The sequence below is a fragment of the Macrotis lagotis genome, chromosome 1, assembly GCF_037893015.1.
Source record: "Macrotis lagotis isolate mMagLag1 chromosome 1, bilby.v1.9.chrom.fasta, whole genome shotgun sequence".
In the NCBI taxonomy this organism is placed as follows: Eukaryota; Metazoa; Chordata; class Mammalia; order Peramelemorphia; family Peramelidae; genus Macrotis; species Macrotis lagotis.
Window position 1 is genome coordinate 687,301,646 of NC_133658.1, and position 15,932 is coordinate 687,317,577.

Genomic DNA, 15,932 nt, shown 5'->3' on the forward strand with positions numbered 1-15,932 from the left:
GGAATTGCTGTTAGGAAAGTACTGCAGTAGCACAAGAAGTTGATAATGAGGTCCTTAGAGTGGCAGTGGAAATAGAAAAGAGAGGACCAGTATTTTAGACAAAATTGTATTGGAGGTAGAATTAACAGGATTTAGTGATTAGATGTAAGAAACATCAGAGTTTCATTCAAGAGAGACTGAAAAGGTGGGATCACTGGCAGAAATTGTAAAGTCAAATGGAGGGAGCAATTTAGTCAGCACAGGAAATACAAGAAATGCAAAAGACAGTCCTGTAATTTGAGGAGGGCCAAAGAGACTAGTGTCACAGGATCCGTTTGATCAGGTGTTAGGTATAAGAAAATTAGAGAGGAGGATAGGGGCAAGTTAACAAGAGTTTATACCATCCTGAAGATTTTATGTTTGATTTAAGATTTAAATTTATGATTTAAGAACCATGAAAGGACATCATTCACATGTTGATATCACCATTTTCTAGAGACATTCTGATTTGCCTGAGATCCTATAGCTTGGTGGAACTTGGAATTGAAAGCTGATCCTATGATTTCAAGACCAGGTTACTTTCCACTTCTTGTACCATACTGCCTTTTCTGTAATATAAATGCCATGTCATTTTCTTGGGAGGGGAAGAGGGAAATCATCATTTACATTTTTTGTTGTAATCTTAGAATTTTTCTTTAATTGTTGCTAATCTAGATGATTTTTCACTATTGTAGAAACCCTTAATTTATTTGCTCTGTAGCCCAAGCTGTTGTTGCCCAGAGGAAGACTAGTTCCCTCCCTTCCTGCCTCCCATCCTCTATCCTCTATCCACCACTGAAGGTACATAGCCACTAAATTCTGAAACAGACTGTTAGGGTTAGACTAGAGGGTTCAGAGCTAGTGTTCAGTATAAAATAATCTGAAGGAACTTCTAGGAGTGATGTGCCAGAAGTGACCAAACCGCAGTAATTGGGAAGAGGATTTTTCCTGCAATTGAACAAAACCTTGAGTTATAAAGTTGACCATATTAGGTACAATAAAATTTAGCTTTTCTTAGGAGAGTGAATAGAGTTCAATGAAGAGGACCTGGATCTAATTTCTCCCAGGATTTGGCATGTCATGGATAAGTCATTTAATTCTCTCCAGTCCCTAGTCTATAACATGGGGTTGATACTTTAAAGTAACTACCTGACAAGGTTGTATGGAGGAAAACATTTTGCAGACTTTCCAGTGTTACATAAATGCATAGTTATTAGCTTCCCATGCTTAACGGAGATGTTTCCCAACCTTTACAGAAGTAAAGTTATTTGTAATTTTTAAAAGAAGTCTCCAAAACAATTTTCTTGTGTAATTTTAAAACATGCATGTATAACTTTAAATATTGTAAAATGATGTTGAATAATTTTCCATTATTATTTGGAGTATGAACTGTACTAACTTACTACAAGTTTTTATTTTCTGTTTAGTTTGGGATAAAACACTGATTGTCAAAAAAGTGTAGTGTTTTGGAACTGTATTAAACTTGATATTAGTTCAGGTCCTGGCTTTGTGTTTTGCAACTTTTGTGTCCATGGGCATTAAATGCCTCAGTTTCCTTATCTATGAAATAGTAATGATGCTACTTGTATTGCTGTATTATAGACTTATAAAGACCAAATGAGATAATATGAAAAATTCTTAAAAACTGGACAAATATAAAATATTAATAATAACCATTCCCCAAAATAATGTACAAAATTTCCATGTTTTCTTTTAGACTAAAACATTTAAAATAAAATTTCTGAGAAAATGTTAATCATTTTGAGTTTAATTCAAGAAAACTTGTTAAATTGTTTAACTTGTATCCTTCAGTATCATTCTATAAAGACTTGTGTGACAAACTGAGAAATATCTCTAAACACAGTGGGTAGCCAGTAGGTTTTCTGCAGGGGGTTTCTACCAAGAGCTGACAGAGGGCAGCTTGGCAAATGTTCAGAAACCTACATTAACTTGGTTGAGCCCGGCATGGAACCTTGTGTTCAGCAGAATTCTTCTGACCTGCCTCTCTGCATGCCGAGGTAATCAGCAAACACCTAATGAGCCCACTCCAAAGAAACAGACCCTCTCCCAACCTACTTCATTTTCCTATGTTCTCTGGGGGTGGAGAGACAAGACTTCATGAGGACTGATGATGCTGCAAAGACCACAATAATGATAATTAACTTGCTGAATTTAGAAGATTATGCTGTTAATTAGTTGCAAAATAAAGATAAGTAATAGAGCAGCAGATGGTAGGATAACACCCAGGAGAAGGAGGGTTATTACTCTGATGAGCTTTTGTGGCATATATGAAATATGGATCTGACTTTTTCATAAATTGTTTCTGGAGAATATTATCTTGTTTCTGTGAGCTATGATGGAGTAGTCTATTCCTACTAAGTTCTGACAGATGTGATAAGGATTTGTTTTCAAGGGTACAAATAAGCACAATAAAACTTTAATAACAGTCTAGTCAAATTACCTGTTTGAATAAATATGGTAGAATTACCATCTAACTTGAGCAAATCTAACTAATTGAGTTTTCTTTCATTAAGTGATACTATATTTATCCTGGAAAGCTATTCATTAAATTTCATATTGCTGGAAAGTATAGTGTTATATAGAGTGATAGTTCTCAATGGATCCTTCATTACAAAATTCAGTATTTTTATATATGTTGCAAAAGATAATGCAATTATTATCCTTAGTAAATTATATTTTATTAACCTTCCAATTCCATCTACTTAATGCCATTTTACAGTGATCTTTTACAGCAGAATCATTTACCTCAGTAATAATTGATGTTTACCTTACTACTCTCATTTTTATTATTAATCTGATACTGGGTTAAATTAATGCTGGAATTATCCTAAAACCCCATCTCAGCAAAAAGTCTTTATTTTAACTCTCTGCAAATTAGAGAGAAAGAAGACTGCAGCAGAAGCTAGGGGATCTGTGTCCTTTCTTCATGACAGTCTGTGATTTTGAGCAAGTGCTTTCAGGCCTCTGAGCTTCAGTCTCTTCATCTGTAAAATAACTGTGTTGGATTAGATGATCTCTGAGTTTCTTTTAACTTTCTGTGATTCCATAAAATCTATCTTGTTTGTGTCATTTCTTTGAAAATATATTTTTTGCCCAATCATTTGGATCTACTCTGAAATTTCCCTTAAAAATGTCTGTCATATTAAGTATTATATTAAAATGTTATGATAAACTTTTCAGTAAGTTCTTTGATGATGTTTAAGTTTGTTTCTTTAAAAACCGTTATTTTTACAATAGTTGTGCTATTGGTGGGGAAAGGGGTGATATGATCTTCATTTAAACAATTTTATAAGCTTATGATTATAAACTTAAAAATAAATTGACAGACTCAAAGTGGTGTGTTAATTAACCCTTGCAATTCTCTTCTTACATTTTATACCCAGTGGCACACTTTTCAAGGCAGATCCATTGTAATCAATGTAACAGCATGGAGCAAACATTAGAGCTTCCTCACTGGATACATACTGTATACCCTAGGGCAGTCAAGAGAGGATAATGAATGAATACTGATGCTGCTTTTAAGTGCTCTATCAGGTAGTAACTTGCCCTACTAAAGATTATTCAAGAGAGTGATGTTTATGTACTTCAGACTCCCCTATGTGCTATAACTGTATTTCATTAATGTTAAGCTATTTTAACTATAAAACTTTTATATGCTCCTTGGTTCTATGGTATGTTTTTCCCAGGAAGCTCAAAATGTTTGAGCCAAACTAATCTATGGTGCTTCACCACACTATCATTGGATAATTTTAGATACAGATAAGATATCAACTTAGTAATTGTTGTGGTGGTACCTTTGTTTTAAAAATTTGGAGATAATTGCTTTTGTCCTTTATATATTCCCAAAGCTTTCCAAGTCTTGTCTTCACTACTTTCAATTCATCACAGTTTGAGAGGTGTGTGTGTGTGTGTGTGTGTGTGTGTGTGTGTGTGTGTGTGTGTGTATTTGGGGGTTTTTTGTTCCTGCATAAGTTTACTTCCCCCCCCCCCGGCAACTTCATCTACTTATTTATTACCTTAAACCATTCAACTTTATACCACCTTGCAATGCTTCTCAGCTTACCAATGTTCCAATTTCTTATTCTGCAGAACTACTGCTACTTAGAACTTTAGGGAACCTCATTCCTGCCTCCCTTGCCTTGATATCATTCATCTTTCATTCACATTGTTGATTTTCTGGATATTCAGTTCAACTACACTCTACCTTTGAGTTCCTCATCCCCTTTTCCTTTTGCCATTTATACCATTTCAAATCCTAGCATTAGATTAACCCATACCACTTCATTATTCATCCTAAGATTTTTTTTTGAACGCTGATTAGGCCCCTCCTAGGCTGTACCATCGACCCTCTTCTCTTTTCCTTCTGTTCTTTTTACTTTATTCTTATTGCCTTCATGGATTTATTTTTTTCCCCTATATCCAGATGACTTTCAAAACTACATATTCATCCCAGTCTATCTTCTCAACTCAAGATTACATGCTGTACATTTTCCCCTCAATATCTCAAGGGCATCTCAGATTCAGCTAATCTTCTTCCTTTAAGCCTTTATCTCCTTCTGGATAAGAACTTGAATAATCAAGAGTTACTAACCTAAGAATCATCTTTTACCTTATACTCTCTCTTCTCATATCCTGGCCTTCATATTCTATCCCTCACTTGTCCCCCTCTCTCCACTTATGAACAACTTTCCTTGTTCAGCTTCTTCCTGGACTATTGCAATAGCCTCCTAATTGATCTTGTTTCTGGTCTCTCCCCTTGCAATTCATTCTCCACCCAACTGCAAATTAATTTTCCTAGGTCAGCCCCTTCTCAGAAGTTTAGAGTAGTGCCCTCTTGCCTCTTCAGCATAAAATACACACTCCTCAGCCTGCCTTTTAAGACTTTCTACACAGTCTTCATATTTTTCCACTTTATGTACTCTCCATTCCAGCCAGACTGACCTACCAACAATAGATTCTTTGTGTCTTTGTATATCCTTCATACTAGAATGCACTTCCTCTCTTAACTCCTCTTAAAATCTGTAGTTTCTTTCAGGGCTCATTCAGGCATTAACTTCTATGGGAGATGCCAGTCTCCACCCCCCACTTTTATGTTTTACATATTGTCTTCCCTGAGTAGAATTCTTTCAGCAAAGAATGATTTTATTTTAATCTTTGTATCTCTTTCATATAGTTAGCATTTTTACAAATGTTGTGAATTAATAAAATTGGACCATCCCACCAATTATTTTTGTTGAGTTAGGAGTGAAATTCTTGAAATTATTCCCTTTAGCACTATATAATTCTTAAAGTCATGGCAGTAATAGGGAAATAGTTTTGTAATCTGTTGTATTCAAGTTAGGGAACACATCTTTGGAATGAGCCCCTTAAAAGAAGAAGACATGGTTTTGAATCATAATATAGCAGCAGCCAGATGACCATGGCAAAGTCATGTTATCTCTTTCAACTTTAGTACCAACATCTGTAAAATGAGACTAATAAAAGCACTTTCCTCATAAGACTTCTGACCGATGAGATCATATAGCTTTTTTTAGTTATCAGCAATTCCATCTTTCCCTTTATGTTTTACAAAGACTGTACCCTCATACCCAGAATGTACTCCCTTGTTTTGACTATTAAAACTGATATTTTCTTTCAAAGATCTCAGTTCAGGTGCCACATCATATAGATAACTTTCTATATTCCTTAGTTATTAGTGTTTTCTACTAAAAATTATTACATATTTAACTGTGTAAGTGATTTACCCACTTTCAAGAGTGTAAACTCCTTGAAGACAGTGTTTTTAATTGTCTTTGTATCAACCTCTAATACAATGTCTTACACATTGTGTGTGTAAAAGTCCTCGATGAATGAATGAATCCCTATACTTTGTCCTGAGTTTTTGAATGAGGGAGATATTTTTCTTTTCATAATTAACTTCCTGTAAACATGCCACAGAAACCTGTATTTAGGGTTTTTTTCATAACTTGACCAATTTAACATGTGTGTGTGTGTGTGTGTGTGTGTGTGTGTATAAATGTTTTGGATTTTTTTTAGTAAGGCAAATGGGGTTAAGTGGCTTGCCCAAGGTCACACAACTAGATAATTATTAAGTGTCTGAGGTCGGATTTGAACTTAGGTATTCCTGACTCCAGGGCCAGTGCTCTCTTATTCACTGAGCCACCTAGCTGCCCCTAAATGTTTTTTTAGCATGTGTTCTAGTATGAAAACAGATGTTGCTTCAGTAGAAGTTTTGGGTAACTTTTCACTTTTCCTCTGATTTTGAGTCTTGTCTTTTTCTGATTTATGTTCAAAGTTTAGGGGATGTGGGACAATTACTTTGAAGAAAAAGTTATTTTAAAATATTTAAAGCTGCAAGGTTTGGTCATAACCAAATTTTACAGAATAGCATTTATCCACATCACCTGATTTGAAGTACATAAATTTGAAAGGACCTTAAGTATATATATCGAGACTAACTCCCCTCATTTTATAGATGTGAAAATAGGCTAAGAGAAACTCAAATTATATATTAATGAAGGCAATAGCAACATGTAAGCAGTCAGGGCTTAACTCAAAGTCAGGGCTCAGCTCTCCTCTAAGTGTGATTTTTCAAGTGAATAGAATAAATACTATTGAGTTAGTTGTTACTAAGTAATGCAGTATACCTTTCAAACATGGAAAGAACAAGCAGTTTAAGGCTTCAGTTTTCAGATACGATATTTTAAGGATACGTGAGATCATCATTTGTCTGAATACTTGTGCTCCTCTGTGCTTTAGCAGATTTTATGAATTAGTGTGACCAAAAACATTCATTCATCATTTGCTTTGGTATATGAGTATAATATTATATCTGAACTTCTTAGTTTTCTCAGTTTTTAGGGTAGCTAGATCGTCCAGTGGATAGAGCCACTAGCCTTAGAGTCAGGAGGACTAGAGTTCGAATCTGACACTTGGCACTATAATTAGCTGTGTGATCTTGGACAAGACACTTAACTCTGACTTAACTGCCTCACATCCAGTTCCATCTCCAGTCATCCTAATCCATATTTGGCCACTGAACCCAGATGACTCTGGAGGAGAAAGTAAGACTTGTGGCTCAGCACAGCACCCCTTCACTCAAATCTAATTCACATGCTTGTCATGGCATCACCTCCCTAATGTCATGGTCTTCTTTGAGAACAAAGGACAAACTTTATCTCTGAACTTAGATATACTTTTCCCTGGGCAACAGATACACCATCTATCCAACTTAAAATCAAAGCTTTTCTAGATTACAGAATCTTTTATTGTACTTTTCTGTCATAGTTTTTTTGAGAACCTAAAATTAACCATACAAAGAAAACTAGTCAGTATCTGTTTCCAAAGAGCTTATAGTCTAATGGAGGAGATACGTACAAACAAACTGTATGCAGGATAAATTGAAAATAATCCAGGAGGGACAGGAAAAGTTTCTTGCAGAAAGTAGAACTTTTGCAGAAACTTGAAAGAAGCCTGGGAAGCCAGAGAGAGAAAGAAACTTGCCGTGATGAACCATTACAGTTATTTATTGGTTGATCAACCATAATATTGACCAATTATTCTCATGATATAAATGGACCTTTATAGGTTGAAAACTAGTGAACATCTGACTTGATTGTTGCATGATTCTATTTCATATTTATAGAGGGCAATCATAAAAGCTTCCACAAGAATTTATACTTCTTACAGTGCATTGGGGGTAGGGGTGGGGTTGCCCAGTTAGGCTTTGGGAATTGTTGAATTAACTGAGGAATCAATTTCAGTTAGTTGATAATACTAAGTTCCAGTTATCGAAAGTGTATCATGCAGAGGATACAAGGAAATATGAGGCATTGACCCTGCACTTAGGAAGCTTATAGTCTAGTTTGGCACACATGTGTAAAATTGGTGACTAGGATAGAAAGTGATAAATGAAGTGCCAGATGAATTTTCAAATTTCCAACTTCACTTTATTGAAATTAATGCTAATGTTATCTCTGTTTGCTTCATTCTTTTGTCAGATCCAGATTATTTCTGAGTATGATGACATCTTTGTTCATGAGTAGAAACAAAATGTCATGTTGAACTTAAGATTCTCATCTTTAGGTGAACCCAGAGTTGGTTTGAGTATATAAAAAAACCTCATTATTAATTCCTAAGGGTCATTAACAACATTTAAATGGTGAAGAACAGAGGTGAAAGAGTCATACTTGTAGTAGCAGGTGGTAAGACTCTAGTAGATAATATGCTTTCCTTGAAGATCCTAGAGGACGAATGTTCTTGTCCTAAGACATTGATTTAATGAGACAGCATACTTGGTATCTGGGTGTGTGTGTTTGTGTGTGTGTGTGTGTGTGTGTGTGCATATACTCATATTTAAAACACTATAGTTCAACTGTAGAAGGTATTTTGCTCAAATAAAAGTTTTAGATTATATTTTACTTAATAGTAACTTCTTTTATTTCTACAAGACTGGGCACTCAGTGTTAATTTTGATTTCTGTATATGTTGGTAAAGGAACTGGTCTGGTACTGAGTTTTTGTTTTCTATAGAACTGCCTTTAAATCACCCAAGTCAAAATGAAATTTAAATATATGCTTCATCATAAAAGTTTATTTAACTCAGTTTGAAGACTTTAATATTAAGCTTCATTCTAAATTAGTTTTGACAATATTTGAATGCCTCCAGGCTTGATTCCTTTCTTTATGGCCTTGCAATCGCTAATTAAAACCCAATTTCAAATTGTATAATTTTTAGTGGTATCGTCTAAGAAATTTCTTTGGTGTTTCATTGACCAAAGAAATAATTATCTATTAGTTATCTGTGATATAGCTGTGTTTTGGGTTTTTGTTTTTACTTTTGAGGAATTAGACATAATAATTTTACTCTGTATTTTAATTTTCAGAGATTAAAAGCTGCTTTGACTCAGCAACATCCTCAGGTAACAAATGGAGATGCAGTCAAGGGACATTCAAGTGGATTGGGTAGGACTCAGTCAGAGGAATCTCGAGCACAGTCATTACAACAGCCTGCTACATCTACTACAGAAACTCCGGTATACTTTACCACTCTACCACTATTACTGTTTATCCTGTGTTATGTTGTGATGCTGCTGTCCCCTTTTTTCTTTTTCTTTTTTTTTTTAAGGTTTTTGCAAGGCAAATGGGGTTAAGTGGCTTGCCCAAGGCCACACAGCTAGGCAATTATTAAGTGTCTGAGACCAGATTTGAACCCAGGTACTCCTGACTCCAGGGCCGGTGCTTTATCCACTGCGCCACCTAGCCACCCCCCCCCCCTTTTTCTTGTATACAAATTTTTAATTTCTAAATTGCTGTACAGTGACTCCACCAATTGTGTATTTGAAGATGATACTTCTAAAGTCATGTTCTGTGACTACAAAATATAGTAAAAGTTCTAGGAAAAAACATTGTATTGATGATAAGTTATGAACAAACACTAGTCACACACACATGCTTTGTGCAGAAATACTGAAGGAAGTATATTTCATTTTTTAAATATTTGTGTTTTTTTATTTAAGGAAATGGCTTTAAGTGACTTGCTCAAGGCTACACAGCTAGGTAATTATTAAGTGTCTGAGGCCGGGTTTGAACTCAGGTACTCCTGACTCCAGGGCCAGTGCTCTATCCACTGTGCCCCCTGATGGGCCCCTATTTTTTAAATATTTGTAAAATTCTTTTGTTTCTTGAATCTCATAGAACACAAGTCTGTGTCTGTATGTCTTTTTCTCTGTATGTTTCTGAGAATATCACTAAAAAAATTTTTAAAAATTAATTTAATAGAAGCAGCATGTATATACTTGGTATATGCTTATATGTGTATAAAACAACAATAATTTGTTAACTGATGAATCTGAACTTAAGTGAAACGTACACATGAAAAGGATCAATAAGAGATACACCAGATATAATTAACAGGGCATTCAAGAGGAAGCAATAACTCTTTAACCCTAATGCTAATAATAAGAAAGCCAGATGCAATTATTGACTGAAATTATAGGGATGGAATCTTTTTTAGGTGGTCATTTATTTCAAAATTTTAATTTAACAACATGAATTTTAGTTTGAAGTATCTTCTGCTAAGAAAACAGAATTTAAATTTGTATGCTCAGTTACAGATTAATTTCAGCCCTTCCTGGGAATTGTTTCTCAAGAGTGTTCTGTTTCCTAACATCTGAGTTTATTCTCCTAGTGGTCCCAGTTTCTCTAGCATTGTTTGTATGAAAGGACTGATGGTATATCTTACATTGTAGGTCTGCATGTGGGTCATGATATAATGGAAAATGGTAAGGGGCCTCTCTCTAGACTAAAGATTCTTATTTAGAAATTTTATTTATTTTGGGGGGCAGCTAGGTGGCACAGTGGATAGAGAGCACTGACCCTTGAGTCAGAAGGACCTGAGTTCAAATCCAGCCTCAGATAACTTAATAATTACCTAGCTGTGTGGCCTTAGGCAAACCACTTAACCCCATTGCCTTGCAAAAAAAAAAAATTATTTAAGGCAAAAGGGTTAAGAGTGACTTGCCCAAGGTCACACAGCTAGGCAATTATTAAGTTTCTTAGATCAAATTTGAACTCAGGTCCTCCTGACTCCAGGGCCGGTGTTCTATCCAATGCACCACCTAGCTGCCCCCTAGACCAAAGATCCTTAACCCTGGAATCCATGAATTAGTTTTATTTTGTTTTCTTATTTTGATAGCTACAATCGATTTTCTTTATAATCCTGTATATTTTATTTTATGCATTTAAAACTACTCTGAAAAAAGGGTAGGTTTCACCAGACTGCCAAATGCCCATGTGTCACACACACACACACACACACACACACACACACACACACACACAATAATCCTTGTTCTTCCTTAATAAACATTTATTATTTGTGTTTATTGGAACAATATGTGCATCATTCAATGTGCATTTATTATGTATCCACTAAGTACCAACTGCTGCTCTAGATTTTAGAGATACAAATAAAAGGAATGAAACAATTCTCACACTCAAGTAATTTGTATTCGGATGGGAGAATGGGGGAGACTATATATAAACAGGGTGTCCCAAAATATCTTGGTGCAATTGTGAATCATTAAAATAAAATTTTTCTTAAGTTTTTTGGGGTCTCTGTATGAGCACATACAAAATAAATGGAAAGATAATAAGTAAGAAATAATTAAATACAAAGTAATTTGTAATGGAGGGTGCTAGCTTGTTTGGGGAGATTAATATTTTGGTGCTTGAGTTGAGTCATGAAGAAAAGAAGGGCTTCTTTGAGGCTTAAGTTGAGAATTTATTATAGGTATGGGGGTTGGCCATAGTAAAGTCATGAAGACCACAGTTGAAATTATGTGTGTTTAACTTGATTGAAGAGTATGGAAAAGGGTTTTGTCCATTGAGTCTTGAAAGGCCAGAAGGGCTTTATAGCTAAACAGAGGAGTTTATATTTTATCCTAGAAACAATAGGAAGCCGCTAAGTTTGAGCATGGGAGTGACATAATCAAATCTTTTTCCTGGTTGAAAATGAAATTTTATAATCATCTTATCATATGACTGCTTAGACTGAATTTGAGTAAGATTTGTATATCCTTCAGTTAGTTGGTTTCAAATCATAAGCTGATACAACTTTTATAGAAATACACCTAAACTATAGTAAAATCTCTTAAAATAAATATGGAGAAATTGGAATTATGTGAAAAAGAAAATTATTTTTTACCATATTATGCATATTTTAAAGATGACATTTGCGCCCTTTCCCTGAAAACTTTTTATAACATTCTTGTTACTTCTTAGCATCATGTAAAGCATAAATCAGATTACATTCTTAAAGAGAAAATCATATAACTAAACTGATAACCAGTTTTTAGCCCTGGCCCCTTGTTTCAAGGTAATATGAGGGCAATTCCACTTGATATAATGAATTTCTATTAATTCTTTCATTGTGTACAAATAAATATATTTTGTTTATTAAAGGCTTCTCCTGCTCACCCAACACCACAGACACAAAATACAGGTGGGCGTAGAAGAAGAGCAGCTAATGAAGACCCTGATGAAAAAAGAAGGAAGTTTCTAGAGAGAAATAGAGCAGCAGCTTCAAGGTGCAGGCAAAAAAGGAAAGTCTGGGTTCAGTCTTTGGAGAAGAAAGCAGAAGACTTGAGTTCATTGAATGGCCAGTTACAGGTAATAGTTTATACACACATTTTATAATTGTAAAGAAAGTATTTAAGATTTTGTAGTTAGCTATCCAAACGTCATAGGAAATAAATTTTGATTATATTTTGGATCTATAGTAAATATAAAAATTTCTGAGACATAGTGATTCATAGCTTTTTAAATTGCATCCAAGCTTTTTTTTTTATAAAAAGGCAATGCTTATAGAGAGTTAAAAGAAAACAATGTTTAGCTATTTGGGTCCCCATCCTGGCCAGAAACTTTTAAGGTTGTGATATAAATTAATTTTTAAATTAAAATAAAGAACATTATTACTAGACATTTTTATCTTTTTCTTTTGGTTTGTATCACAACTATGAAATTACTTCAGTAGAGGTTTCTTGTTTTTAAGTTCCTTTGTTCTTTTAACTGTAGTTTGTTTTTTTGTTTTCTTTAAAGTGAATATAGTGCTCGTGAAAGGTGCCAGATTGACAGCACTGGAAACTGAAGGCCTCTATTTATCCACAGACCAGGTACAATACGGCCAGTGGCAGTGCAAGCTTCCGACACTGCCCTGCCATGTGCCTCAGCTCCATTTCTGAGAGACCCATTGCAGTGCAAGCTTGTTTAGTTCCCATCCTTGTCTAGTTTATTTCTATCTACAGATAGCCAATAAGGGCTCCATTCTGTACCATTTCTTTTCAGTGATCTTTTTAGTGCTGTGGATAATTCTCCACAAGGAATCTATGTAAACCATTCCATTATATCAAATTAGACATGATAGGAAGGGGCTTTAATTATTGATGATTATATATAGCTTGAATCTAGAATAAAAAAATTTTTAGAGTTTTCCCAACTATTCATTTCCAATTTAAAGCAAATATTTTACAAACTTATAATTGGACTGAGGATTTTTTCATCTTATACCTGGCTTTCAGGTATTCTTAGTAATATCCTTATTTTTTAGTATTTGAATAAAATTTTCAGCATCATAGATAATATATAATTATTAAAGTTTAAAAAAGAAAGAAAACCTTATGAACTGGACTTTATTTTACATGAAGTAAAATTTTTTTTTAATTGTGTTGATGTAAGTAGTTTTGAATATTATTATTGTGGTTTTGGATCTACAAAGTGTTTAACTCATATTTTTTAATCATCTTTAATATTTTTAAAACCTATTGCTGCCATACTGACCATAAGGACTTTTAGTATTTGCTCAAGTTCCAAATTACATTAATGTGGTTTGCTATATGGAATAAATTAATAGAAATTATTTGAGAAAATGAGACCTAATACAGATAACTTGAAAATTTTTAGGGTTTTAGGGCGGAAAGCTTCACTGAAAGAAACAAAAGATGTTTGTATATGGTAGAGTATTAATTTAATGTGTTATATAGATACTATAAAATAATTTAAATATTAAATGATTATTGCTTCCAGTATTAGCAATTATAATTTTTTAAATGATGTAAATTAATTTTTTTTGCCCTTCTCTAACCTAATCATCCACCTGAATTTTTGTTTAGTGTTTAATTTACTTGGTTTTGAGACTGTGCCAGTTTTCTGCCTCAAGCACATATTTATAGCAGCATTAACAACTTTTAATGAGATATTGATGTATCCTTAATTACACCGCAGCACTAGTGGCCACTGCTATAGTAGCAATAGAGCTTTATTGTTTTTAGGAAAAGCTAAGAGGATTCAACATTCAAAATAAATGAATGCTTTTCAGATTTTTTTAAAAATACTTTTGTCTGGTTTGAATAGGTTATCTTGATAAAGGGCAACAAGAAATGGGATAGAGCACAGTTTCAACTTCTTTTCTGATATAATTTGATGATTAATCTCTGTGGTTGAATAAAATGTTACACATCCAATACAAACAAAAGAAAAAAATGGTGAGGAGAGGAACTTGGACCTGTAAACTACTTGCTATAAGAAAGTGCCTCTAGCAATGCAGATCAGTTTTTATTCTACAACTTTATGGTATTAAGATAGAATAATTGACAAGCCCAGAATCATATGGCCAATCTGTCTGAGATTTGAGACTTGACCTTAAGTCTTCCTTACTTTAAGACTAGCTCACTTTCCATTTTGCCACACTGCCTCTCACACAAAAAAAGTTGATAATATAAGAAATATTTATTTTTAAAAAGTAAAAGTCATTCCAGAGCATAAAGAGTTAATATACTTGTGGTAGATTCAGGGGGAAAGACATTTCTTTCAATCTGCCAACAGCAAAACCGTTAACTGTGAAGAACAGAATGACTTGTAAAGAAAATTGAATGTCAAAGAAATAATTAAACCGTACTTTATGTGAAAACATTAATCAATCCTACATTTCCTTAATAATTCTTCACTTGACATGCTGGCATAGCTGATCAGCATTGTGGGTAGTAATGACCCATGATTACTCATATGTTATATTTAATAGTAAATCTAATAAGTTTTGAGGTTTGACTTTTCATATTTTAAGTGACTTGCATTTTAAGGTTTAATAATAGTTCATATTTTCTTAAATAGCTGTCTCTTCTGTGGTTTAGCATGTTTAAACTTTCTTAAATGGCTTATATTTCATCTTTTTAAACAAAATTTTTTTTATTGTAAAAGTATTATTAGTGATCTAGAACCAAGCCTTGAGTACTCAGTTATAAATTACTAATTTTTAAGGCAACATGCCCATTTTTTATTACCTTTCGCTTGAATCGATTTTTAAAAATTTCCCCCATGGGAAATTGTTATTATTGAAAGGAAGAACAGGGCAGAATTTAGTGGGTGGAGTAAGTCAGAAGCAGTTAGGCATTTTTTTCTCCCATTTTTTCTCCCATTTGTGAAACAGATAAAATTTGTGGTTTTTGATCGTGTTTTTTGATCGTTTGTGGTATGGGGTCAATTGGATCAATTTATTCCTGTCAGACTAGACAAAGAAATTAGAACAATGACATTATTGACATTAAATGACATTCAGTGATGATACCATTAAAATATATTTGCATTGGCTCTTGAATTTGTATTGCTTACTAATGACTTGGAATTTTATTCAATTTGGTTTTCTTTAGTACACTTTGCCAATCATAAATTTTCTTTGAGAGGAGACTTATTCTTTATATACTTATGAATATTGTATTTCTATTAATTATTTTTATTATGTATTTTGTTTTTACATGCTAAACATAGATTGAAATTGAAAGTGTTGAGAGAAGACTCAGATCCAAAAGGAAGAAAGAAAACATTAAATATAACAAATTTACATAATATATGGCAGCTTTTAAAAACTGAAAATAATAAACTTTGGTCTTCATTTAAACTCCACTGTTCTCTGGATATGGATGGTATTTTCCATCACAAGTTCCTTTAAAGTAATTATTTTAAATCTTGCAGTATTACTGGTTTAATCTGGAAGCATAGATTGCTAGAAATAGAAAGTTTTTTAGGGCAGGGAACATGGCAGAGTGGAAAGAATATTGTTCTTTGTGTCAAAAGAACCAGGTTTAGGGGCAACTAGGTGATATAATGTATAGAACACTGGCCCTGAAGTCAGGAGGACCTGAGTTCAAATTCGACCTCAGACACTTATTGCCTAGCTGTGTGACCTTGGACAAGTCACTTAACCCCATTACCTTGTGAAAACCAAAAAGAAAAAGAAAGAAAAAGGAACCAGGTTTAGCTTCTGACTCTCCAATTAATAAAGTCTCCCAGGCAGTTTATTAGCTCCTCTGAATTTCTGTTCCTCATCTATTTCAAGGGGGA

The 15,932-nt window shown here is 33.9% G+C and overlaps 1 protein-coding gene across 2 annotated transcripts in view; it reads left to right on the forward strand.

The window, feature by feature from the left end:
* The window catches only part of ATF2 (activating transcription factor 2), a 123,382-nt gene that overhangs the window by 94,305 nt on the left and 13,145 nt on the right, over nucleotides 1–15,932 (forward strand). Inside the window, exons 10-12 of one of the 2 annotated variants that reach the window (XR_012474261.1) lie at nucleotides 8,924–9,073; nucleotides 12,003–12,209; nucleotides 12,639–12,712. Coding sequence is in view for 1 of the 2 variants with exons in the window: in XM_074215670.1 (XP_074071771.1) it covers nucleotides 8,924–9,073; nucleotides 12,003–12,209 (357 nt within the window). In the remaining variant the exon portion in view is untranslated. The remainder of the gene's footprint in view (nucleotides 1–8,923; nucleotides 9,074–12,002; nucleotides 12,210–12,638; nucleotides 12,713–15,932) is intronic. The other variant, XM_074215670.1, reaches the window with a different exon arrangement.